Genomic DNA, 25654 nt, shown 5'->3' on the forward strand with positions numbered 1-25654 from the left:
AACGCAGACTAATGTGTTTACTGTACACAGACTGATTAAACAGTCATTCTGTGCTCTACATCCCTTGATTTAAATGAGGAAAAACTTCCCCAGATGATCCTTTTATGAACACAAAACCACTTTAACAGACTTTTGATTAATTTGCTCTAATTTCCTAAAAAAAAAACACACACAAAGGAGCTACAACTTTTATCTAAGAAGAGTCACTACAAGCACATACAATATTTTACAACTTCAGCTGCTATATTGCCAGAATGTTTTGCAGTGGGTGTGATTTTATTTTTAAAATCTTTAGTAATTTGCATCTGTCCAAGACAATTGGTCTTAATTACTCTATAAAGTTTGTGTGCACTTTATTCATCTTGTACACCGATTTATATAATTCAAATAATTGCATTTTATTCCATCATCTTTTACATGTTTATTATTTTACCTTTCACCTGTATAGCCCTGTGAATAACCCCTGTGTATAATAAGGTGCTTTATAAACAAAGCTGTTCCTTGCTTTTTATTATATTTTGTCTATTTGTTTTGCTGCTGTCCTCTTCACTGCTGTAAATTGTAATTTTACCCACTGTGGAGCTAACAAAGGACTATCTTATCTTATATTTCTATTATGGGGGTAGAATCAGAAGTCACCTGAAAGGATTCACATCTCATCCGACCTGGAAACACCTCAGGACTCTTCAGGAATTCCTGGAATGCCAACCTGCTGCGTCTGCGACCTGACTCTGGATCAGTGAAAGAAGATGTGTTTGATTTGTCCAATTAGTAATATTTCTTTGCAGTCTCTGTTAATGAACAATCAGAATGGGAGAAATGATTATTAACGAATGTCCCAAGTCCCATGCTGCATTCTAACAAGAAATAAATGACTTTGAATAAATGACTCTCTCCTATTGTTGGGCATACAGGTGATATTATCCCGCATTGTATTGCTGAAACAGTTCATAAAGTGATTTATTGGCACTGCAAGCACCTGCTGGTTAAAAAAGAGGAGAAGTAGAGGTAGAATCTCGTATTGCGCTCTGGATTTGGTTTAAATGACAGCAGGGGAAGCTTCTGGTTTCATGTTTACACATAATATGCTGAAAACAAAACTAAAATGGGCTGCTCTGTGCTGCCAGTTTTAATCGTTTTGAGTTTAAGGCATTGCCTGCCATGATTTTAACATCACCTCACCTGATCCAGAAACTGCAGATGAATTATTCTTAATCTGATCTGAAATGCTGCATAAGATTCTGCCTCAGTTCTTTTCAATCAATATTATATTCTTTTTTTTTCTGGCAAAAATGGCATTCATACTACAATGAAACTAAACGATTTCACTTTTCTAACAGTGTTAGTTTACATATGAGTTGAACTGGTAACATTTAACAGAGTTGTTTTCAGTAAAATCAGTTCAAATTAGTTTCAACTGCCAGCAATTTTGATCATTGATAGTAATGAGGTGGGACATTTTTAAGCAAAACGAATCACCTGTTTTAGCTTTTTGCATTTATGCTTTATTAATATTTCACTTTATTTATGTATGTTTGTCGTGTACAATGACGTTTATGACCTTTGGCCAGAATTCATAAATAGGTTCCACATGCACATTTAAAAGAGTTCACTTCGATAAACAAACGACACAAAGGAGTAGATCCCGTCAATAAATGTGCTGTCTAATGAGAGTATATATTCAATTAAAAAGCAGATTTAGAGGAGGCTAAATATTTAAAAGTAATACAGGATTAGTGAGAGCCTTACTGCATGATGTTCCTTTTGTTGAGTTGTCATCTGGTGTCGTAATTTTTATTACATAAATGAAGGCATTTCTATTTTATACTGATGCAGAAAAAGCACAAATTAGTGCAGTGAATTTCAGCAGAATGCAGGAAATTAGGCATTTGATGCTTCCTGGGAGATGCCCTGGATCCCTACTAAACGTTAAAACATTAGTACTTCTGTATACTTTGATTTATTTTAAGTTTCATACTCATTCCAATGTTGCAAAATTCCCCACTGTGGCATAAATATATTATAAACAAATAAATTCTTATCTGATCTTCATTTCATTTCATCTTGTTAGGCACTGCATTTATTCTCACGTAATGTAATTTTGTTAAGTGAGCAAAATCTGGCACAAGAATTGCCCGAGTTGTGTCTCATTTTAGCTTATCGGCATCAATTTCTGTCAAAACTATTCAAAATACAACAGAGTAGCATTCTGTGTTGCATTCAAATATTTACTCTCCTGTAGCTCAGTTGTTTTTATTCAGTATCACACCTGCTGAATCAATGCAAATACAGTGTTTTTAATTATTAAGGACTATATTAAGGTTATCCCTTTCATCCCACTGAAATGTAGTCTTTGATTGTGGGAGGAATTGTTATTTTCAGTTTTTTTCCCGGACGTAGTGATTCATCTTGATAGTAGAAGATCTTCGTACAGTACAATGACGGTTACTGATTGTTGACTTTTCCAGCCGACAAAACTGCTTCCCGGCGGCTATTTGTGACATTAAATGACATTTTAATCCACCACAAGTCAACAACGTGGATTTACGGTTTGTTTTTTTTAACGGGACCACGCTGTTTTGTCGGCTTTCACCCACCTGACAACAACGCAAACGGAGCAATGCCTGGGATTTTCGTACAGTGTTGTTAGCCAACGAGCTAACACCGGCAAACTGTCAGCGGAATAATGGAGAGTTATCCCGAAGCCTCCGCCGACAGTCAGACGCTTTCCCCCGGTGTCTGCAGAGGACCAAACCCGGAGCTGAGGAAACTGCTGGGTTTTAAAGTGTACAAGAGACGCTGGTTTGTGCTGCTGGTGTTGTGTTTGTTAAACTGCTCCAACGCTACGGTGAGTCGGAGAAGTTCAAAACAAACTTCAGGTCGACGTTCCACAAATGTAGTTTTCTTTTATAGTTAACAGCTCAGATACGTTATTAAATACACACGTAAGTCAAACTGGAATTCTTCGAATGAAAAAATGTTATAGGATAGAATTCATGGAGATGGGATCCTTCACAGAGCAGACTGCTGAAATCAGTAGGAAGTAGGTCAGTAGATCTCCGCATTATGTTCTAAGGTCAACTATATACTTACTGACTGTTTATAAACAGACAAACAAACAAAAAAGTCCACATCAAAAGTCTGTTTTTCATTCTGTTACAGTCAGTAAATTGCACTCCTTTCTTACTGTACTTATATCAGCTAAAAATACAACTGCTATTTTACAGATTTTCCCTTTTAAATACAAATAATGATGGATTTGTTTACTAATAAACAAGTAAACAAAAAAATTTTTCACAACAACTGCATCAACTAATTGTCAAAGAAACTGATTGGAAATTTGATGCTGAATCAGTTTGACTAATTTAAAAAAAAAGGTGAATAAAGTGTGACTGCTGCTTCTAAAACGTCAATATTTTCGGTTTTCTTCCCTCCTCTATGACAGTAAACTGATTATCTTTGAGTTAGGGACAAAACAAGACATTTTCTATCTTAGGTTTTGAAAAACAAAAAAAAATTCTTTTGCCATTTTATTACATTTTGAACAAAACACCTGATTGTTTAGTCATATCAATAACCAAAATATGGCTGCAAATGTATAACGCCTGCAAACTGTAACTCGTGGTTGCAGATCATGACTCATCTCTGCTTTAAATGTTCAAGGGAAACCTTCTAGGAATCAGATGGAAAACCAAACTTTTGAATTTTAGCTGGAATAGTGGAACAGTCCGTGTTATAGTATATGTACAGAATATGCTAACGTGTTAGCTTCCACTGAGCTGATGAGCTGCGATTGGTGACACGGCAATAATTTATTACATTTATGATCACCTAGTAAGCAATTACTGTTGATTGGAGATACTGTGTAAGGGTTTTTTGTCTTTTAATCTGCAAATTATTTCTTCTTTTTTGCTTTTTCTGTCATAAAAGGAGTCAGGTACTAAAGCGAGTTTTGCTCTTTGCACTGTTAATAAATTAGTCGACAAATCTCCTGCATCGGTAGCATTTATAGGAAGGTTTTTTTTTTTAGTAAAATGTATTAAACCTGGAGGAGTTAGAGGTTTTTTTTTGTTTTTTTTCTTTTTTTCCCCTTTTTTTTCTTTTTTTTATTTAGCTTTACAATATACAGTGATCCTAAAATAAGTCAATAGCAATACCATTAGGTAATATTAATAAAAGAAAACAAAAAATAAAACTGAAGAATAAAAAAGTAAACTGAAAGGAGAGAAAGAAAAGAAAGAGAAGGAAAAAAAAGGGGGAAGTATATGTATACATACATACATCACATACATACATGCCAGGGGGGGTTGGAAACACCACATATGGTTGTGTACTAGCGGTGCAAACAATTGATTATTAATCAGGCATTTATCAGACATTGTTTGATAAAAAATTGCAGTTGACTCAGAAGGGAGTTCAGCTTCTCAACAAAAAATTGCTTCTTATCAATTGATGGATCATCGGTTGATAAGATGGAGCAACCATCAATTAGAGGGTGTTTAAATATAATATAATAGATAGGTTAAGTGTTGAACCTTAATGTGAGGGGGGGTCAAAGGGTACCGGTGGCGCTGGTTGGAGGCTCAGTCGGGGCACATTCAAAGGTCTGTGTTTGACCCTTAAACAGGATCAATAAGGGGCCCAGTTTGTAAAATTCTCTGGATAACTGCTCATGTCTGGTCTGCCTGTGTCCTCAGATAAACACTCATTAGACGACCAACGTGTTAGACTTGATGTGTTTTTTCAACAGAAAATGTTGTCACTAATATTCAAATGTGACATTCACCTTTGACCCGGCTTCCCTTTTCATGCTCCCCTCTTTATGTACAGTATCACATTCTACACATACTCGCTGCCTCCTCAGTGTTGTCCTTTAATCGGCTGCTCGTTGCCCTTTGAATACACGTTTGCGGCCGTAATCAGTGCAGGTAGAGGACATACGGTGGCCCTCTAATGTCGGTGTAACCCAGGATCCTTCCCTGGAGATGTTTTCATTGTAAAGCAGAGCGTGCCTGGAGGCCGGTGAGCCAGCCGGCCATCAGTCATGCAAGCAGAGACCCTCCCTCACCTACTTCCACCCCCCCCCACGGGACTCATCTTCTCTGTGGGAGCTTTTGTCTCCGCAGAGCTGGTGCGCCTCCTCACAAAAGAAGCTCAGCTGGCAGAGAGTTATTCATGATGTGGCAAAAAGCAGCTGATGAGCCAGTTCCTCATCAGTCTGAGTGACATTAACGGGCCTACTTAGGGTTTACAAAAACCTGTGGTGACTGTTAGCCTTTTAAACTACCTTGTATGATAGTGTTCAGTGGAAAAATGAAGAGGATTTCTAAAAGAGCATGAAATACCAGATGTCTTTTTTTATTTCAGAGAAATTAAAATAAATTATTTAGGTAGGAATGCACAAATTAACTTACTTAATATGATGGCTGTCTTTGGGATTCCAGTGCTTTTTGCCAAACAATCCAAAATATTACTTGCAAAGCTGTGAAAATATGTAAATATAAGTACTTATTTAATGACTCTAATTTTTACAGTAGACTGTATTTTCTCAGTAGGTTATTTGTATTTCTGTTTGGCTAAATGAAGTTTTGTTTGGATGTATTTTTAGCCTCCTGTTGTCCTCATTTACAGGCACCAAAAAATCTTGTTTCCTTATCTCCAAATTTCTAAAAATGTGCAAAACTTCAGGAAGAACATTCCAATAATTCCTTAAAAGTTTCCCTTAAAAAATGTATTTTAAAAAAAAAAACAAATTTGGTAAGAAAATTCTTGTAAATATTTGCAAAAAAAATAAGTAAAAATCCTCCAGAAAATCCTAAAAATATCTAAAGAGATTACATATTTATCAGTAAAACTTTGAATATTTTCTTTAAGAACATTCATAAAAAATCAACCAAAATCCAGCGAAATTCGCTGGATTTTGGTTGATTTTTTTATGAATGTTCTTAAGAAACATTTTTAAAATTTATTTTTTCCACCAAAAAATGTTCAAAGATTTCCCATAAATTAATCTGCAGATTCTCTTTTTTCTCCTTCTTGCAATCACAGTTTCTTAAAGCCCAGCATGACATCCTAAAACCCGGAGATATTCCCCAAAGCAACTGTTTGAAGAAGCATTGTTGCTTTAAAAATGGCTAAGAAGATAAAAGCAGAATCATCAGCTTGCTCCTTGCAGATGCATTATGTTCAGTACAGTTTACAGAATACGTTGTTTCTTTGTGCCGGTGTTGGCAGCTGTTAATGGTATGGGGAATGTGTGAAAAGTGCAAAACGCCTCAGAGGCTTTCCTCCCTGTTGTGGACAAGACCGGCATTGTGTGTCCGAATCAGCTGACCGGCTTGAGTCAGCTCCACTGCATAAATGAGGTTTTCTCCATTGTTCACACAACAGACAGCAGTACAGGTGCTGCCTTTGTTGAATGCCACGGTCCAATTTACAGGTCAGGTCATTGTACGTTAGTGAAAGCACGTGCAGTTAGTCTAAACAGTGGGAGCAGCAGTTAAAGTACAGGACGTGAAAAAGCAAAAAGACCTCATGTAAAACAATTTATTTGCAAAACTTATCATATATTTCTTGTTGTTATTTATGTACACTGTTTCATTGACATGAAACCAGCAGCATTTTCATGTTGTCTAAAGGTAGAGCTAACAGCTTTAACTTAAAGGTTGTGCATTATATAAGATAAGATGAACTTCATTGATTCCTCACTGGGGAAATTCAGATGTTACAGCAGCTAGATCCAGATGAGGCAGAAAGAAGCGCTAGAGTTACAAAAAGTACAACAGGGCTAAAAATAAAGATATAATAAAATGTTTTATGCTTTAAAAGTGATCTAAAAAGCAGCCAGTTATCAATAATTGTGACAGAAATGTAGTGAGAAGGGACCAGGAAGCGGTATCATAATAAAAATCGTATTTGTGCTATTTGAATGAATCTACTTAGGTGTTTGTCACCATCGCTAAATTCACACATATTCATGACAGCTGATCAGGATGAAGGCGTGACAGATTATTCAGCAGGCTATAGTCTTTCTTTGAACATTCTTTTTCACCTTCTCAGCAACTTTCCATCGCAGCATTGTGGTTTCTGTTAGCATGAAAGCGTCCTGTTTTACCGAGTCTCAGCAGAATGACCAGTCGAGTTGAGTCATGTGAGAGCAGAACACATGAGGAAGGATTCATTAATTATATACATCAGTTCTTTTTCCCATGAGCTGATCCAGTCGTCATTTTTACGATACCGTGTCTTTGTCGTGAGACTGCGACATACTTGAGGAAATCAAGTCACTAAAGTGCAAAGTGGTTCCGCTTTTGCTGATTAAAACACGTTGCAAAAGTGTTTATTAACAATTTAGCCACACATAAAATCATTACCGAATAAGAAAATGTGTGTGAGTGTAACTGCCATGTGATAGAATCGATATTATTCAGTCTTATGGTTGTTAGGCGCTCATTTAATAGACCTGCAGCTGGATTGCTCCGTGATAAATCTCTTAATTCACATTATTGATCAAGCGTGCACACTGACTGACAGCACTGAGGAAAAAGCAAATCCTGAAGTATCTGTGTTGGCATCCTGATAAAATAAGCTTTCAGTTTTACCATTTTTCCACCCAGGTGACATTTTTAATTACAGACTGGGGTCAGCTCAAAGCTTTACACGCTGCAGAGTTACAAAAGGCCGGTCGGGCTTTATTCTGTCTGGTTTGATTTCATATCGAGGATTTAAAGATGCGCCACAGAGACCTCATATTCCAAACTGATCATAAACAACATATTGATCATTTGTATTTGAAGCGCTGCTGGATCTGACTGCTATGATCAAGATAAAAGTCTAAAAGTAAAGGTAGTTAAAGTAGCGTAAAAGGAGCCTGAAGCTTATAGGGTTGATGATAATCTTGATTACACTCTCATAGAAAATTGATCTCTTATATTTATATGTCAGGTAAGAGACTGATCCTGTTCTCAAGTTTTAAAATATTTTTCCAAGCCCTCAAAATTCAGGATTAACTTTCGCATCGGCCCATAAATGAATGAATGAATGAATGAAAAGTTTATTTTGAACATTGATTAAAACAAAGAAAAAAAAGAGAGAAAAGAAAGAAACAAATCAGCAATGTCCGAAAAGGAGTCGGAAGAAGTGTAAAACTTATAAAACTCCTACCCCCCCATTACCAATCCAACAAGATAATACGATTTACCAAAATTGTACATATATATACATACATACATACACTCACATATATATATATATATATATATATATATATTTACACACATACACACACACATATATATATACACACATATACATACATACACTTGTACACATACGCACAGCTCACAGAAAATGCATCTCAAAATTATAATTGAAAACTGAAAACAACCTGAGGCTCACAAGGGCCATTTTAAAACAGAGACGCCTGGACAGTGGGTCAACACAGGCTCCCCTCATCCCGATATCTCCCAAATATTAGATTTTTATATATTTTCTTGAAGTGGTTCATGTCAGGACTGCACTGCACCTCTGCAGGCAGGCAGGCCCATAATGAGTTTTATTTGTATAAATTAGTATTAAAATGATGTTGAGAATTAATTTAAGAGTAACTCACGCTTCTTCAAAGTCGTCAGGCCTCATTTTTGAATACAAATCTTTGTGCCTTCCCAGTTATGGCTCACCTTTGCACCAGTAGCAGATCAGTCTGCCACGTTCCTGAGCGTCAGTCTGGAGGAGATCAACTGGTTGTCGCTGGTCTTCATGGTGGTGGCCATACCGCTCAGCTTCGGGACCACTTGGATGCTCGACACGCTCGGCTTACGGATCACGGTACGAACTGCACTCTGATAGCTGGGGCAAGTGGAAGGGGAATCTTGTCAGCTTTCGCAGAAAAACTAAATGAGAACCTTGCTATTCCCTCTTTTTTTATTCTACTAAGAGATACAGTTTATGTCTTCTTTGGGTGGTTGTCTGTGAGCCACGGCAAAGTGTGGTTCCTACAGCACAAAGCTTCAACCAAGCAGCAGTGTGGAGGAAGTAAACAGTCCATGGGAGGATATAATTAGTCATAGATCTGATTCTGAAAGGTCTCAGACGGAGGCTGAATCAAGGAATAAACAGGAGGCATTTATATTTCTGTCTGAGAGTGAAACTGAACACAATGTCTTAGTAAGAAGGCAACACTGACAGTAGTTCGAATTATTTACGAAACGTGCTTATTGGCTTAAGTTCTCAAGTTGACATCTACGTTTCTATATAGAACTACTGCACCTAAACAAACATCTATAAACCATTTTTTCCGCTGTAGGGGGGGTAGAGCCTACTCCAGCTAAGTTAGGGCAAAGCAAGCAAACCAGGCACACTCACATTCACACCTATGGACAATTTAGAATCACCATTTGTGGGAGGAAGCTGGAAAACCTGTTGAGAATCCACGTAGACAGAGGGAGAACATGCAAACTCCCCACAAGATCCAGGGCTGGGATTGGAACCCAGGCTTACGTTGCTATCCATTGCCGTACACATAGAATATAATAATAGACTGGAATTAAGCAGCGACAAGATAAAATCATTAAAACTAAGAGAGAAAGAGAGAGATTTTGTCTGCTCTGTATTATCTGTTCATGTCATGTAGCAAGTTCTTCCAGAAATGCTTTTTTGCAGCTAGTCGCATATTTGACCCACGATGCTCTTCAATAGAAAACTAATATGAGCGGAGAGGAACAGGACGGACCTCTTATTCAGGAAATATTGAACGTCTCTACTCTTGTTTTACAAATGCGCTGTAAAAAACAACAGACAGCAGGAGCAGGAGAGATGTTTGAGGCTAGGCTGAGTGCAAAGACTTTAACATTTTTAAATAACACTCCGAGGGTCGGTTTTGCCGGGAGAATTTCAGTCTCTGCATCTTAGTAGAGAAGAAAAGCTTCCACAAACACTACCTAACAGACAGATGATCTCTGAGAGTCAGCCGGACAGAATACCTCCTGAATCCATTGCAGCGTTTTGACCTCTCACCCTCCTGCCGTCTTTACAGCTGATCTTAGGTGCCTGGCTGAACATGCTCGGAGCCCTGCTGCGCTACATGGGCACGCCACTGTACAAAGGTTTCACGTTCCATTACTCGATAGTGATGCTGGGTCAGACCCTCGCTGCCCTGGCTCAGCCCCTCATCATTTTCACCCCCACCAAGGTGGCAGCTCTGTGGTTCCCCGAGCATCAGCGTGCCACGGCGAACATGATCGCCTCTATGTGTAAGTCACCCTAACATTTACCAAATAGTTCACAGAACAAACATACGCTCTTTAAAGAATGTCTGCAGGTTGTTAGATTAAAAAAAAAACTCTTATAAGGGGTGTGGTTTTGTTAGCTTGTACTGCACTTAATGTACCCTTCAATGTGTTTTCCACAAGAAAAAATAAGAAAATATACACAATTTCTTGCAAAGGATCAGTGAAGTATCTATCTAAAGTCAAAGAAATGATCAAGGCTATAAATAGAAAATGCAGAAGCGGTAACATGTGGCTGGTAGAGCTGTGGTTTTTATTGTGATTCACTCATTTATCATGTTTCTTCATGCTTTTTTTCCAGTTTGCTCAACTCATAAACTAAACAGCTCAAGTTAAATGAAGCACAGTTAATCTTTTCAACTACTCAGTACTGCTCAAAAGTTTGGACTCACTTAGAAATGTCCTTATTTTTGAAAGAAAAGCATTTTTTTAAAAATAAAGATAGCATTAAATGTATCACAAATCCAGTCTAGACATAGTTAATGTGATAAATGACTATTCTAGCTGGAAATGGATGATTTTTAATGGAATATCTCCATAGGGGTACAGAGGAACATTTCCAGCAACCATCACTCCTGTGTTCTAATGCTACATTGTGTTAGCTAATGGTGTTGAAAGGCTCATTGATGATTAGAAAACCTTTGTGCAGTTATATTAGCACATGAATAAAAGTGTGAGTTTTCATGGAGAGCATGGAATTGTCTGGGCGACCCTAAACTTTTGAACGGTTGTGTGTATTTCATGTCATTGTTCACAGCCCTTTTGTCAGATTTGTTTCATACTAGTACACACAATTTGCACGGAAGCAGTCACATTTTTGCACATCAGCAAAGTTTTTTGTCCACACAATAATATGTATGGGCTCAGAGATAAATAAACTTTTAATGAAGGTTTCATTATGTACAGAAAAACTGAAAAGAGATTAATATTCTTAAAGAAAAGTGGGTTAAAGAAAGTAGAAAATACAAAGCAGACGCTGAGTTAAGGCTTTTCTTCTAGATAAAGATAAGACAGTGGGGAAAGTTCACATTACAGCTGCTCCAAAAGGAAAAGTATAGAGGCAGTAAAAGAATAAATAAGAAAAATGTTTTATTTCATATTGTCCCTGAGACAACTGAAACTGGGAACAGGAAGTCACGTAAGACTGCACTGATTCTCAATATGGAGGAGAAACCAGAATAACCCCCAGTTGCACTTCTGTTTTCCTCTTCTCAGCCAACCCCCTCGGCGTCCTCCTTGCTAACATCATCTCTCCTATGATGGTAGAAGCACCAAACAAAATCCCAGCACTGGTGAGTTCAACTAAAGCGACGTCATCAGAAAGCATTCCCAATCCTTCACTGTCACTCATTAGACTTTGTTTCATTTACTACATTTCGTTTCATTTAATACAGTTTGATTATTTTGTGTTAACATCTATGAATTTCAGCATCCATATCACCTCAAGGTTGATGTTTCTCGAACTTGAACAAACACAGCAGCCGGTTCAGTTCATTCATTAAATAAGGATGTTTTTGTGAAAGAGCGTTATCAGCCAGTAGCTTTTAGCCCCTTTTAGGTCATTGTTTTGGTGTTTCAGGACATTTGCACATTTGCCCAGTATCACTTAACAACTAGCTGGGGACTTAAAAAAGATATGTTTCTCAGAAGTAATAATTAATGTTAATGTAGCTCTGTATCTGTTGCATGCGTGAATACACAATCTGAACTCTTTTTGGTTCTTGAGGACATTTCGCCTCTCATCAAAGAGACCTCTGTAGTTCTTACTTATGTACATCCATCAGCTTTTGACTCCAAGGCACCTTTGTTTCTTTTCTCCATCCCATCCATGCTATAATTTAATGATGTTATCAGTCTAATGCAAATTAGACTTATTTTAAGCCTAAAAAGTTAATCTGCAGTTTCCATGGTAACACGTAGCAGTACCAGCTGACAAAAAGAGGGAAACACGGATCACAACCTATGGTTTTCTGATAATGTTGTGGAGAAACGTGAAGAAAAACAGTTTTTCAAGACCACAAAAGCTTGTTGTAAATTTGCTGTGGCCACATTTTTTTTTCCGAAATCTGATTTTCTCCTGTTTCCTTTATAAGGTTTGTTTCATTCCTCGAGTGTGCAAAGTTTTTTTGTTTTTGTTTTTTTGCTGGAGTGAGGGGATCTCAGTGGTACTTAAGCTAGTTTCAATTTTTAAAAAAATTATTAATTTGATGAGAATTCATAACAAATTTTTTCTTTTTGAGATGGACAAGACATGCAGACTTTCAAATACGGTCTCAGCATCTCTAATCTCAGCTAAATCTCGTTTGTGAGATCTTCCGACATTCCAGTTTGCACATTCGGCCTGATAAACTTGTTGTGAGTTTACAGGAGCAGAGAGGAGGCAGATGAGATTTCCTCATTAGGCCTGACTTGTTTTGAGGTCACCAACATCTTCCAGGTGATCCATCCGTTTAAAAATTAAGTGGAACGAATACAACACACTTTTGGTAATGTTCATAACACACACCAGCTAACTGAGGAGCCTTTTTATATGTGTTAGGCTCTCCTCTATCCATTCCCCTGTGGTGTGAGGTAACAATATCAAAAAATCTAAAAAAAACAAAACAAACTCTGTTGCTTTAGAATTAGACAGCTCCCACAGGGAATTGTGGGATAGCACCTGCTAACACAGAAACCTGCAGCAGCTGAGTGCTGGTTCTGGTCGCCTCGCTTTCTAATGGTGATAAATTGTCTTTGATTTAAGGTTCTAACACCCATTTATCACCACATTGCATGTGTTTCTCCTCTAGCTGCTTGCCTATGCAGTGCCGACATGCATCATCTGTTTCCTAGCAACAGTGGGGATACGGAGCAGCGCCCCCCCGACGCCACCATCAGCGAGTGCCGAGTCCTCCGGATCAGAGCCCTACGTACAGGGCATCAAACTGGTAAGAGCACACAAGGAAGACGATATCACCTACTCAGAATCTGAAGCTGCATCGGTTAGATTTTTTCTCTAAATTGAATCCTCATCAGGATTGTGGGAGACTGGAGTCTATCCCAGCTGACCTGTCTCTCTCTTCACTGTCCAATAAAATAAAGCCTAGAAAATCCCAATAAACAACTTTAAATCTAAGAAACATGAGGAGAAGAGTGAGGGAATGACATGCAGCAAATGGCCATGGATCGGACTTGACTCAATTACCACTGTGTCGGGGAATGTAGAAACTGTTTTATGGGTCTCCCGCTTAACCAGCTGAGCTACCAGGACGCCCAGACAGATCACCAATCTGTCACAGGGCTACACATAGAGACAAACGGGCACACTCATATTCACACCTGTAGACAATTTAGAATCACCAATTAACCTGAGCATGTTTTTGGACTGTGGGAGGAAGCTGGAATACCTGGAGAAAACCCACGCCATGCAAAAAGATCCCACGCAGTTATATTTTATTTAATTTTATTACCACTACTACTTTTTATTATTCTCTTCCATATTCCTAGGATGACATCAACAGTCGAAACCAAATTCCTTGTGTGTTGTGTATGTGTCTGACCATTAAAGCTGATTCTGATTAATTAAGCAGACAGTTAATCAGTCAGTCATATTTTTACCGCAATTACTCAAATGAAAATGTGAGAACAATGCGACGATGTTAAAAACAGGAAATACTAATTGAATCTGCGGCTCTTTTTTGCTACACAAAGCTTCACAGTGAGTTGTGTAGCTCTCTGGTTCACGACTTCACAGTTCTGGTTCACAACTTGGATCTAACGTTTTGCATCCAAACAGAAAAACAAAATCTGACATCCTGCTGCAGAACTTGCACCTTCAGTTGTAATGATGAGTCACTTTAACCACAGGCTGCTACTGTGGACGCTTTAAGCAGAGACAATTTCATTTTCAATTTAGCTCCAATCCGTCTCAGGAAGTGTGTGCGTTTTAAATTACGTTCTTTTTTTTATTGGCTACCTCATGAAACACCCTCTCATTTTCCCTGCACAATGCTTGTTTGTCCCGCTAAATGACCATAAAAGTTCATTTGATTTGATTTTGATTGGATTTAAAATATACCAAATATGTCCACTCCATAATAGCTTCTTTTGAGTGTTGCTTTGAGTGTAAACACAACATAATTTAGTACAGAAATGAAGCACGCTGCCGTTAGGTTTTGAATGATTTCAGCAACTTTCATTCTATTAAACCCCTAGATGCATATGTGGGTAAAAAAAAGACCCCATGAGTTGTTGTTGTTTTTTTTTTTTTTGCGATATCTTTGTAATGAAAAGTTTTTATCATTTAATTTTCCAGTTATTCCTCATAAAACATGTTTTTGGTATCATTCCATTTCAATTTTTAAGTTACCTTTTAAACTTTTTAGGAAATTACCCCAAACTTCCATAAGTCGGTCAAAACCTCATGCATTTCCCACCGAATCTCATGGAAACCTGTGATTCTTATCAACTGTGAATGTCAGGAATATATTTACTGTGGACCACACACACTATGTCAGAGGTGTCAGTCTTCTTTTTCACTTATCAAAATGTTTAAAATCTGTCATAAAGTGAAAAATAAACATATTTCAAACATGAAATAATTTTGTGTGGACAAAAATATAATACAAACACTTATATTATTATTCTTATTCTTAACCAAAATGATAAAAATGGCAGAAAAGCACATTGATTCTTATACGGGTCAGTTTTGACCTACTTATAGAAGAGTGTTGGGTCCAATTACTGGTGCATCTAAGGGTTAAATGAGAAATTAAACTGTATCTTAAGGGGTTAAAGTCACTGCAGAAGCTCTAAAAAGAAGTGACAACGTAACATAAAACCTGGAATATATGTTGTCACCAAAAATACGTTCACGATGCCCTATCACAGATCTAACTCTGGTGTCAGAAACAATTCCTACAAAACCAAATCAAGGACAAACATCCAGTTGCCATGCAGTGATTTCTTTGCTTGCTTTTACATTTACAGTATGCACAGGGAACGATTTAATGAAAAGAAAGAGAGGGAATTGAACAGTGATGGAAATAATGATCGGTTTCAAAGCTCAGCTCTGACGTTTCTCCCAGCAGCAGTCGTCTTTGACGGTGACATTTGCGAGCTCCTCTCTGCACCAGCAGCATGTGTACCTGCACTGATGTGGTTTCTTCCTGCAGCGGCTGACATTTCTATCTGCTGCAGGGACGTTTCGAACTGAGGCCGTGATGAGTGTGTCTGGAGTGAGGATGTTCTTTCTGCCTCCGTGACATTTCCACCTGAATGTGGAGCTTGTTATAACCCGAGCAGTGTGTGCTTCTGTCACATTTTTGCTCGCTTTCACTGCAATATAAAGTTTTGTCCCTTTGTGGGAACAACACAACCCTGACTAGAAGTAGAGAAAGCTCAGAAACGGCTTCTGTTCAGTGTAACATGGTTATAGCAACATAAATTATATACATCATAAACAAAAGGTGACTTTTTTCTCATTTGTTTTACGAAAGTTTAAAAAATGGAAACTATAGGTGAAAGTCCTTACAATGGTTGCTCTATGTGCTGTTAATATTTAACTGTTTCAGTTTTTCCAAACTCTACAAACTACTCTGCAAATCAGCTCAACAATGGTTGCATTTTGGTCATTTGTTTTAAAGATCACTTGCCTTTCAAAGCACCAGCAGGTCTTGGGGTTCAGAGGGTTATACATTCACCTTTCTTTAAACTTTGCAAATTTACTTTGTGTGTTTCAGTTCTGTTGCAGGCGTAAATGAAACGAGGTAGGGAGGCAAAGTAAAAACATTCAGTCCAAAAAGAAGATCTCTTTAAACCTGCAGCATAATTGCTTTATCACTTGTTTATTTCCTGTTGTACTCATCGTTTTCTCTGCTCTCTGTGCGTGTTTACCTTGTTGAATGCTGTTGCTGCAGCGAGTTTGTTTTCCCCATGAGGTTTTTCTCACAAATCCACCGCTCTGTTTCCTCTGTAGTTACTGAGGAACAAAGCCTACCTCATCCTGCTGCTGTGTTTTGGCTCGGGCATGGCTGTCTTCACCTGCTTCTCCACGCTGCTGGAGCAGATCCTGTGCGTGCAGGGATACGCCGATGTAAGTACACAGCAGGATAACGGCACCGTATCGATTACCAGTGGCAACAAGATGTATGGAGTGGCCGAATTAACCCAATTTAATGAAAAAGAACTAAGACTAAATACACTGAGAGAAGCTGAAAATGTCCAATGAAAGCAAGTGAAAGCTGTTGGTCTTTCTGGGACACTTGCTAATTCTGGTCATTTACTCACTAAACCTATGAAATCTGACCTCTGCAGGACTTTGCTGGATTGTGTGGCGCTCTCTTCATCGTGTTCGGGATTATCGGCGCCGGCGCTCTGGGTCTGTACGTCGACAAGACCAAGAAGTTCATCGAAGCCACAAAGATCAACATGAGCTTCACTGCTCTGTCATGCATCGCCTTCTCGGTGGTACGAACAGCCATTTATTTATTATTTGAAGCAGAGTAGATGATCGATGACTGTGAGGTTGATGAAGAGTGAGGTTTCTGATGAATTGAGACAAACTTAAAGAGCAACATAACCCCCTGCTCTGAGTTTAACTCCATGTATAGTTTTGAAAAATAGCAAAAATGTGCGAGGGACTGAAGAGAAGACGGCGTGGATTTGTGAGACAAGTTACCAAATGTAATCCTGCATTGAGAAAAGCCAGTTCAGAAAGCTTTACAGGACGGAACAGTTCTGCTTTTGGTGCTAATTCTTCCGTCTGCTCTCTGCCTCTCAGGTTTCTCTGATGCCGCAGCAGAAAGCCGCCGTGGCCGTCGTCTGCGCTCTCTTTGGCCTGTTTGGTTTCTCCATTTACCCGGTGGCGATGGAGCTGTCGGTGGAGTGTTCGTATCCAGTTGGAGAAGCCACATCTGCTGGACTTGTCTTCGTATCAGGGTACTACTTACACACATTAGACAGCAAGGCATTAATAAATGAAGTCTGATTAGCAGTCAGAGTTTTCTGTTTTTACAGGCGTTCATCAAAACAAATCCAGTGTCTGCAGATTTTTAGAATTAAAATTTTAAATTAACACAAAATTAGGCTCTTAATTCCCTAAATCCATCTTTTAAGGCATTAGAAATCTTCCAGAGGTGGACAATGACATCTATTTTGCAGATTTGTTTGCATGTAAACATCTCTGTAAAGAATTAGGTTGAAGTCAGGCTGAAGAAAATGATCAGTTTTGTGGTTTTGATGAGACGTGAGTGACTTCAGGAGGATATCATTGTTAGGTAGCTCCAGTTTAGAGAAAAGATAAATTTGGACTTTTAGATGCACTAGACCTTCAAACTGTGAACAAGGAGAGGTGATAAACTCATCATTGTTTAGTCACAGAGAATGTGCTCACTGTAATATATTGTCCATAATACAATTTATACAGCGGCTAAATCTAACATTGTGATTGAGAGGCTTTTGTGTGCGGTTTTAGTATTAAACTACAATAATTCACATGTTAGCAGCCAAATAGTCGACAAAATCCTGAACTTTAGAGTCTCTGTTGTGGTGATTAAATTCAAATATTTTATCACATAATATTTAAAGTTAACATCCAGAAATCTGCTGATACCCTGAGTGAGCAGGTCCATGTAGGTTTTTATGATGTCATGCATGTAAAAGGCTTCTGTTGAGAGAAAACACTGTCACAGCTCATGACGTACTGGAAGATAAATCAAACTATGTTGAATAAGCAAGTAAAACTGTAACGCTACTTCATTGTTTAATCCTCATCCTAACAGTGATCATCTCTTGGACTGATTCTGTTCATATAAAACTCATGTGAGTCATGTTTCTGTCATCCAGACAGGTTCAGTCTGTTCTCTACATCATCCTCCTTCAGGCTTTAACCAAACGGATCAGCGCTCCTCTGGCCACCTGTGGAGATGCCGTCCTGAGCTGGAAGGGTAAATCACATGGTGTTACTCCTCCATCACACCTCTGCCTGCACTTATATTTGTAATGTGCTCAATTTAAAGCATCAAATATTCGTCAGATTGGCCATGGTGGGCGTTTCACTGCAGCGTATTGACCTCAAATTAGAGTTAAACCTATTAAACCTCATGAGTTTCATTACTGTCTAGTCTGACAGTTATTTTTTTGATAATTTGACTAGTTTGCTCACAAAATCACATCTTGTTTTATTTGACCAACAACCAAAACTCTAAAAAGTTCCAGCAAAAGTCTTCTATTTTGCTACGCAATGATTAAAGCGTTGATCAGAATATTTATTTTGTCAAATAATAGCAGATTAATCTTCCATACTATTATGGAAAATTATATTGCTCCTGTTTTTTTATCCATTAAATCGTCAATGTACTTGTGTCAAAGAATTGCATGGAAAAGTAGCACTAAATATTAATACGAATGATGACGTTCAAGAGAAGTGTTAACTTCCTGTCGACCTTCTGTTACCTCCCTCAGTGCCCATGTTGGTGCTGGCAGGAATCTGCACTTTGTTCACCTGCTGCTTCCTCATCTTCTTCGACACTCGCTACAGACGACTGGAGGCCGAAGAAGAGGCCACTTATGGGACTAAACAAAGCAGCAAGTCGAGCAGCAGTGAGGACGCTCCGAGTGTGGAGGCGTGAAACCGCTTAAAACAAAGGGAATTATGGGTGAGGTCGTAGTTTAGTTACTTTTAGGTTTTGATGTTGCTGACATTCCTGAGCACATAGATTCTTTTGTACATCTGGGCCAAACTTTTTGGGTACGTTGTTGCTTCTAACTGTAAATGGAATAATCTGATTTTTTTTTTACGCACAAAAAAAGTTGTGTTAAGGAGGTGAGTTTGTGTAGATCATTAAATAACCAGTCTGTTATGGGTACAGAATGCAATAATTATGTGTATTTAAATCATCGTGACATTAACACAAACTTTGATTCAGATACTGGGAGAGAAAATCAAACCTACAAAGTGAGTCTGAATGAGTCGCTGGTGCAGAATTAAACCATATAATTATTAGACAGGAAGCTGCAGACTTCTGATTCCTCCAAATTTGTTGCTGTGGTGAGAAAACACACACAGATCCTGAGTTTCCTCAAAGCAGCATGCAGTTACTTTGTTTACACGGGTGTCAAACACCCAAATGATCAGGTTAGTGGTAGTTAGTAGTATTTGGAGAAAATAATCACAGGTACTGTAGCACTCAGCAGCAGTGTGGTCGCTCTTAGAAACACTCTGGTAAAACGCATATTTACCATTTTCGGTGAAACTGAAGATGTAGCTCCACTAACTGTCAGAGAGTTGTTAGCATGCTCAGTTCATGTTTCTCTCTCCCTCACCACACTGACTCATGTTCAGCTTCAGAACACAGCAGCTTTATAGGACCAGTATGTAGGGTTTAGTTACATCTAGCGCTGAGGTTGCAGATTGCAACTTTCTAAGCATAAAGGAGAACCTTCTGCTTTGACAAAAACACGAGACACCCACATCAAGTCAGGAGCACCAGAGGACTGAATACTATGAAGCCAGTTTGACAGAGCCGGGCTTTCTTTATGTGAGTCGACTCGACAAAAACTAAAACCTCAGTCAGAGTTAACGGCTATCATAAGGGTGGCTTTCAATTTTCTCTGTCAACTCAGACTTCCTGCTTCAAACTCTGTTCACATAAAATGGGACGTTTAACGCGTCCTGTGATTCTTCTTCCACACAAAATGAAACTATGGCGTGCAGCTGCTTCAGTCAACAGGTTGGAGAAAAATGAGGAATAGAAACATTTCTGACGGTTAAACGCTGCTACTGCAAATAATGCAAAACAGGGATGCTGGTAGAAAACTGTTAGACATGCTTTCATGTATTGTTTTACCGATCAATGCAGCTGATTATTGATAACACTCAGCAGCACAATAGAGCTGTTCAACTTCATCTATTTAAGCACAATATTGTCTTGAAGTGCATTTCGGTCTGACAAATGCAGGAAATCACTTTAAATTGTGAACAAATCAAAGTGAAACTGATGCTACTGATTATTCTCTATAATAAATACCAGTAGAACAAATCAGTGTTCTATCAGCTGCAGTACCGGCATGGAGATGGACTTTACAGCAAATCAAGACCAAACATAAAAACATATTCATACGATTTCTGCATCACCAGCTGAGTACGTGTGAGGTTCCCATGGCAACACGATGCATACAGTGTGTGATACTGCAACTGCACGGCTTCATTCAGTGGTTTTAGTAACATACAGATGTAAGTCTCAGTGTTACACATGAGTGCAAAGATGAACAAAATTAGCTTTACAAGTGAAGAGTTGTAATATTTAACAAAGATCCGTTTTAGAGGGAGTGTATGTTCTCAGGTTAAATTCAACATTCACTATCCCAAACATAAAGTCATGAGTCCTTTACCCTTTTAAACTAGAAACAGTTTTTATATTAGCGAAATGGTAAATATACCAACTGACACGAGGCTCAAGCTTTACACAGTAGGATGCTCCATACATGAGATGTAAATCTAAACTCTGAACCTGGACCAGGTTAGTGCCACGGCGTCGGTTACCATGGTGACCTAGCAGGATAAAACGGACACCCTCATGATACTGAGAACTCTGACTTTCAGCTCAGCATAGCTCACTGCCCCACTAAGCACGTCTGTTTCCTTCAACGTTCACATCCATGAATTCATCCTTCAGACTCAGAATATCAGAGCAAAGTTCTGCTCTAACGTCCTGATGGAGAACATTCAGCGTGAGTGACCTGAACCTTGACGGCATGTTAGGTGCTCCCCGTCACATAGTGGTGATAAACAGACGTTTTCTGGCCAAAACAACAGAATTGCCACATCTTCCCCATCCGCAAAATGAAATTGAAGTTGAAGGGCGGCCATTTTGACACCGTTTAAGAGATTTAGTGCTGGTCACAGATTTTCAGGAAGCACTGCAGACGGTGCAGGAGCTCTGGGAGCTGTGCATCTCTGCACTAGGAAACTACCTCACTGGGGATGGCAGCCAAATGTACATCAGGCTATTTTCATAATGTACAGTCTGAAGTTTCCAATAAAAGGTTCAATCTAAGCAAACAAAAACAATTTGTAGGTGATTATTAACAAGACAACAATGGAAGCTGCATTCCATCACTGGTAAAACAGCCATCTAAATCCTACATGCTGGTTCTTTAAGCTGCAGTGAATTCATGTGTGTTTACAGAAAATGACTTTTTCTTTTTGATGCTCTGAGACGGACAACAAAACCAGAAGTCTCGTCTCATCATTTTGTGTGTCAATCTGTTCTTCTAAAACCACTATTAAAGCTACCGTTTGCCAACATGCTCCAAATAAAATGTATAACTTTACAGGTTTATTTTGCAGATTTCTAAAAACCTTTAGAAACAAGCACCTGGAAGTGAAACCAGACTGTTTCCAGTCAGATAAACCCAACAATACATATTTTACAACAATATTGACTAAATAATACTGTTGTGCCACTGCAAAGAAAAAACAAAACACTGCTTTAACTCCCTTTTAGTGCCTTATTTTTGTATGTAATGCTGCTTTCTTAAGGACTGCAGGTTTTCTGAAACCTTGCAGATGGAGGCAGTTGTTGGTTTTGTGCAATAAAAGACAAACTGTACTGATTCTGTCAAAATAAACTGATGCCAAATCACTGGTTTGTCATTGATAACTACACATTCACACATTTCTGAATGTTTTGAAGTGTTTAAGCTGTTCGGTTTTTTCACCAGTAGTCTAGAGAATTAATTAAACCGTTTATTTGCCAAAGAGGAAATCTGACATGGTTTAACCCTCCTGTTATGATGCAGCTCAAATTAACCCATTTTAAAGTTTTTTTTTTTAAAAAAGTAAAAATAAATAATTGTTAAAAGTATTTTTTGGTAGGAGATGTGTTAATTTGTTAACTCCATACAAAAAAACAAAATGTGAAATTAAATTCTGTTATGTAAAACTATTGAAATTTATATGTACGTTTTTCCAAAGTAGATTTAAAAAGTTGCTTTTTTTTTATTAAAAACGAGTGAATTCTCCTCATTGAACCCTGAAAGATCTTTGCTGTTCCTGAGAAATGGACAGAACAGGAGGTTAAACATTTAAAAACATGAACAAATAAATCTAAAAGTCAGACTTTGGCTTTTCAGCAGCTGGAATAAAAACACAAATTCTTTTGCACTGTACCCATAGACTGTATATAAAGATGGACGTAGCATCTGGCTCCAGAATTGAAGCCCACCCGGAAGTGTCAAAAACTTGCAATATCACACCGTCCGCTAGGGTTGGCTCCAAAAAGCTTTTTCTCCATAGACCCCAATTCATTTTTGGAAAAAATAAAATTTAATAGACTGATGTTCTACAGCTCAGGATTTTTTTCCCGTTAGTTTTCATGGTCAAAATGAGAGATCAGGTGGCCGATCTTAAAATAAATCAACACTGAATTTTAAATAAATTGTTAAAGTTGGCGGAGCCAGGGGGCGTGGCTATACTTGATTGACAGTCCCATAGACTGGTCCTGCCCCTAGTTGCTCTCCGGTCCAGCCTGTTTGATGACGCTTTTTACATCACTGGCTCCAAAAAATCCAAAATGGCGACCAGGAAGTAGCAAAATCTGGGCTTCATTTTCTCGGTGTTGAAAACAGTTAGTTCACGCCTGACTGTAGCGCGATTGTGAAACCGCACCAAATGAAAGTTTCTCTTCCGTTTTCACATCTAAAATAATGTCTGGTGTGTTACGTTCACTCCCCTCTTTTCTCAGATGAAACTAAATGAACCAAGGTTGTTTACTGGTGAAACTAACAAAAACTGCACAAACAGAAAACAGGGTTCTGTGGTCTACCTGATCCATAACAACCCAAACATTATGAGGCTTTAAAGTAGACGAGGCTGCACACAAAGAGCCTACACAATATCACACAGGTGGTTTAGTATGTGGAGCCACTTATATATATACAGTTGTGTTCAAAATAAGAGCAGTCCCACATCACGAGCAAGATAAATCACTGTTTTTGTTCGAATTTCAACTTCTACACTGCAAGTAAGTTTCTTGAAGGTTTAGTAAAGGTTTAGAAAACCAACAGGCATGACGTGCATGCTACTGATTCATTCATCATTTATCGTTAAGGGAAAGGGGCGTGTTCAAAAAATTAGCAGTGCTGAGTTCAGTTAGGGAGGTCATTGATTATGTGAAAAAATCGGTGTTGAACAGGTGGCCCTTATTTAAGGATCAAGGTAAGTGACGCTGCACATGCTGGCTGTGCATTTGTCCTTTAAAAACAGAGAAAAATGGGTCAGTCAAGACACTGTTCAGAAGAAGAGTGTTTTTTTTTTAAATAAGAATTTAATAAAAGAGGGGAAACCTATAAAGAAGTGCAGAAAATGATAGGCTGTTAAACGGCAGCCAAATCCAGAAAGGCGAGGAAGAAAAACGACTATTTGAATGGATCGGAGAACAACCAAAATGGCAAAGGCTCAGCCAACGATCAGCTCCAGGAGGATCAAAGAAGATCTAAGGTTGCCTGTGAGTGCTTTAGCGATCAGACGACGTTTATGTGAAGCAAAGCTACCAGCAAGAAGCCCCCGCCAAGTCCCATTGTTAAAAAAAAAAAAAAAAAAGACACTGATGGCGTAATATTTTGATGAGAGTAAGACACTTTTTGAGTCTCAGGGCCTCAGAGAGTTTGTCAGACGTCCTGCAAACACTGAATTCAAACCACAGTACACAATGAAGACGGTGAGGCATGGTGGTCTAAGCATCACGATGTGGGGATGTTTCTGGTACTACAGTGTCGCTCCTATTTATGGCATACCAGAGGTCATGGATCAGTTTGAGAATACTGGAAGAAGTCATGCTGCCGTATGCTGAAGAGGAAATGGGTGTTTCAACAAGACAATGACCCCAAACACGCCAGCAAGCGAGCAAAATCCTGGTTCCAGACAAGCAGAATCCAAGTAGTGGAGTGGTCAGCACAATCCCCAGACCTCCATCCCATAGAAAACTTGTGAGCCGACATAAAAAATGCTGTTCATGAGGCAAAACCAAGAAATGCAGAGGAACTGTGGAACGTAGTACAACTGTCCGGGGCTGCAATGCCTGCTGACCGGTGCCAGGAGTTGGTCGACTCCGTGCACCACAGATGTGAAGCAGTCATCAGAAACCGTGGTTATGCAACTAAATATTAGTTTATGATTCTCAGGAAAGTTGAATCTTGAAGCATTTCTTAGTTTATACAGTACATTTTTGAGTTTGTAAAGAAAGATGTCAACACTGCTATTTCTTTTCACATATTTCTTGAATTTCTGTTAAATATTATCAAATTTAATTACTTTTCCCAATTTTCTTGCTTTGAAATAGAATGTGCAGTGCTCCCAATGCATTTGTGTTCATTAAAGTACAATTTATTTGAAGAATTTGAAGGTTTACTCACCTTTTTAAACACACTGCTATTATGAACTTAGCTGTGTGTGTATATATGTTGTTTCCAGGTAAAACCAATTTTTAAAAAATTATTTATGGCACTATCTCTGTCACACAGCACAAAACCCCATTATTCTCCAGTTCTGTTATATTACTACTTCTAGCTGTTGTTTCCAGAGGTCGGGACGATATAGTGCGGAAAGAAATGACCTCAGTGAGGAAAAGACACTCAGAAAATGGGTTCAGAGGGTTAAATTAACCCTCATGTCATCCTGCAGGTCAAAATTAACCTTTTTTAAAGTTTGAAAATGTGGAAAGAAAATATATTTTCACAGTGAAACTTCTGATGTCCACATTTTCAACATTTTTGGGAAATCTTTGAATATTTCAAGGTGAAAAAAAAAAAATCAAAAATCCAATGAATTTCACTGGATTTAGTCTATTTTTTTGTTAATGTTCTTAAAGAAAATAGAAGTTGTACTGATATATATGCAATCACTAGATTTTTATTTTTTTATTTTTTTGGAAGACTTTTACTCATTTTTTTGAAAATATTTACAAGAATTTTCTTGCCAAATATGGGGGATTTTTTTAAAATAAAACTTTTAAGGAATTATTGGAATTTTCTTCCTAAAGGTTTCGCAAATTTTCAGAAATTTGGGGAATTTTTGGGGTTTTTTTCAGACATGAAACTATTTTTTGGTGCCCAGAAATGAAGACAACAGGAGGGTTAAATGTTCATGTTGCAGTTTTTAGAGAATTTCTGTTTTATGGCTCTTATCCAGGTTGCTTCCTCCTGACGAGGTCCTTCTTGTGTTGTATCTAATCCCACGTGTACGTCATTTTAGATGAAAGCGTCTGCTGAATGAAATTCAGACTAAAGGTTACTAAAGTTAAACTGAAGAGCATCTAGTACCATTCTGGATGTTTTTTCCTTGATTCTGGGCCACGAAGATGCAAAAAGGACACAAGAGAGCAGGCGGA

At 38.3% G+C, this 25654-nt stretch overlaps 1 protein-coding gene across 1 annotated transcript; it reads left to right on the forward strand.

Annotated features, from left to right (window-relative positions):
• Window positions 1-2424: 2424 nt before the first annotated feature.
• Window positions 2425-21910, forward strand: slc49a3 (solute carrier family 49 member 3). The gene is made up of 10 exons (XM_022194847.2): window positions 2425-2848; window positions 8668-8826; window positions 10034-10250; window positions 11502-11578; window positions 13076-13213; window positions 16243-16359; window positions 16581-16733; window positions 17047-17204; window positions 18111-18211; window positions 18729-21910. Exons 1-10 carry the CDS (start codon window positions 2687-2689, stop codon window positions 18893-18895), a joined length of 1449 nt encoding a protein of 482 aa, XP_022050539.1. The 5' UTR covers window positions 2425-2686; the 3' UTR covers window positions 18896-21910.
• Window positions 21911-25654: the final 3744 nt, after the last annotated feature.

This window comes from Acanthochromis polyacanthus, chromosome 10, assembly GCF_021347895.1.
Source record: "Acanthochromis polyacanthus isolate Apoly-LR-REF ecotype Palm Island chromosome 10, KAUST_Apoly_ChrSc, whole genome shotgun sequence".
NCBI classification, from domain to species: Eukaryota; Metazoa; Chordata; class Actinopteri; family Pomacentridae; genus Acanthochromis; species Acanthochromis polyacanthus.

Bases quoted from the DNA above. Each gene is read 5' to 3' on its own strand.
- slc49a3 (XM_022194847.2), top strand. From the start codon at position 2,687: ATGGAGAGTTATCCCGAAGCCTCCGCCGACAGTCAGACGCTTTCCCCC. The intron at 8,827-10,033 runs GTACGAACTGCA...CCGTCTTTACAG, and splicing joins CGCTCGGCTTACGGATCACG to CTGATCTTAGGTGCCTGGCT. The intron at 18,212-18,728 runs GTAAATCACATG...TACCTCCCTCAG, and splicing joins TGCCGTCCTGAGCTGGAAGG to TGCCCATGTTGGTGCTGGCA.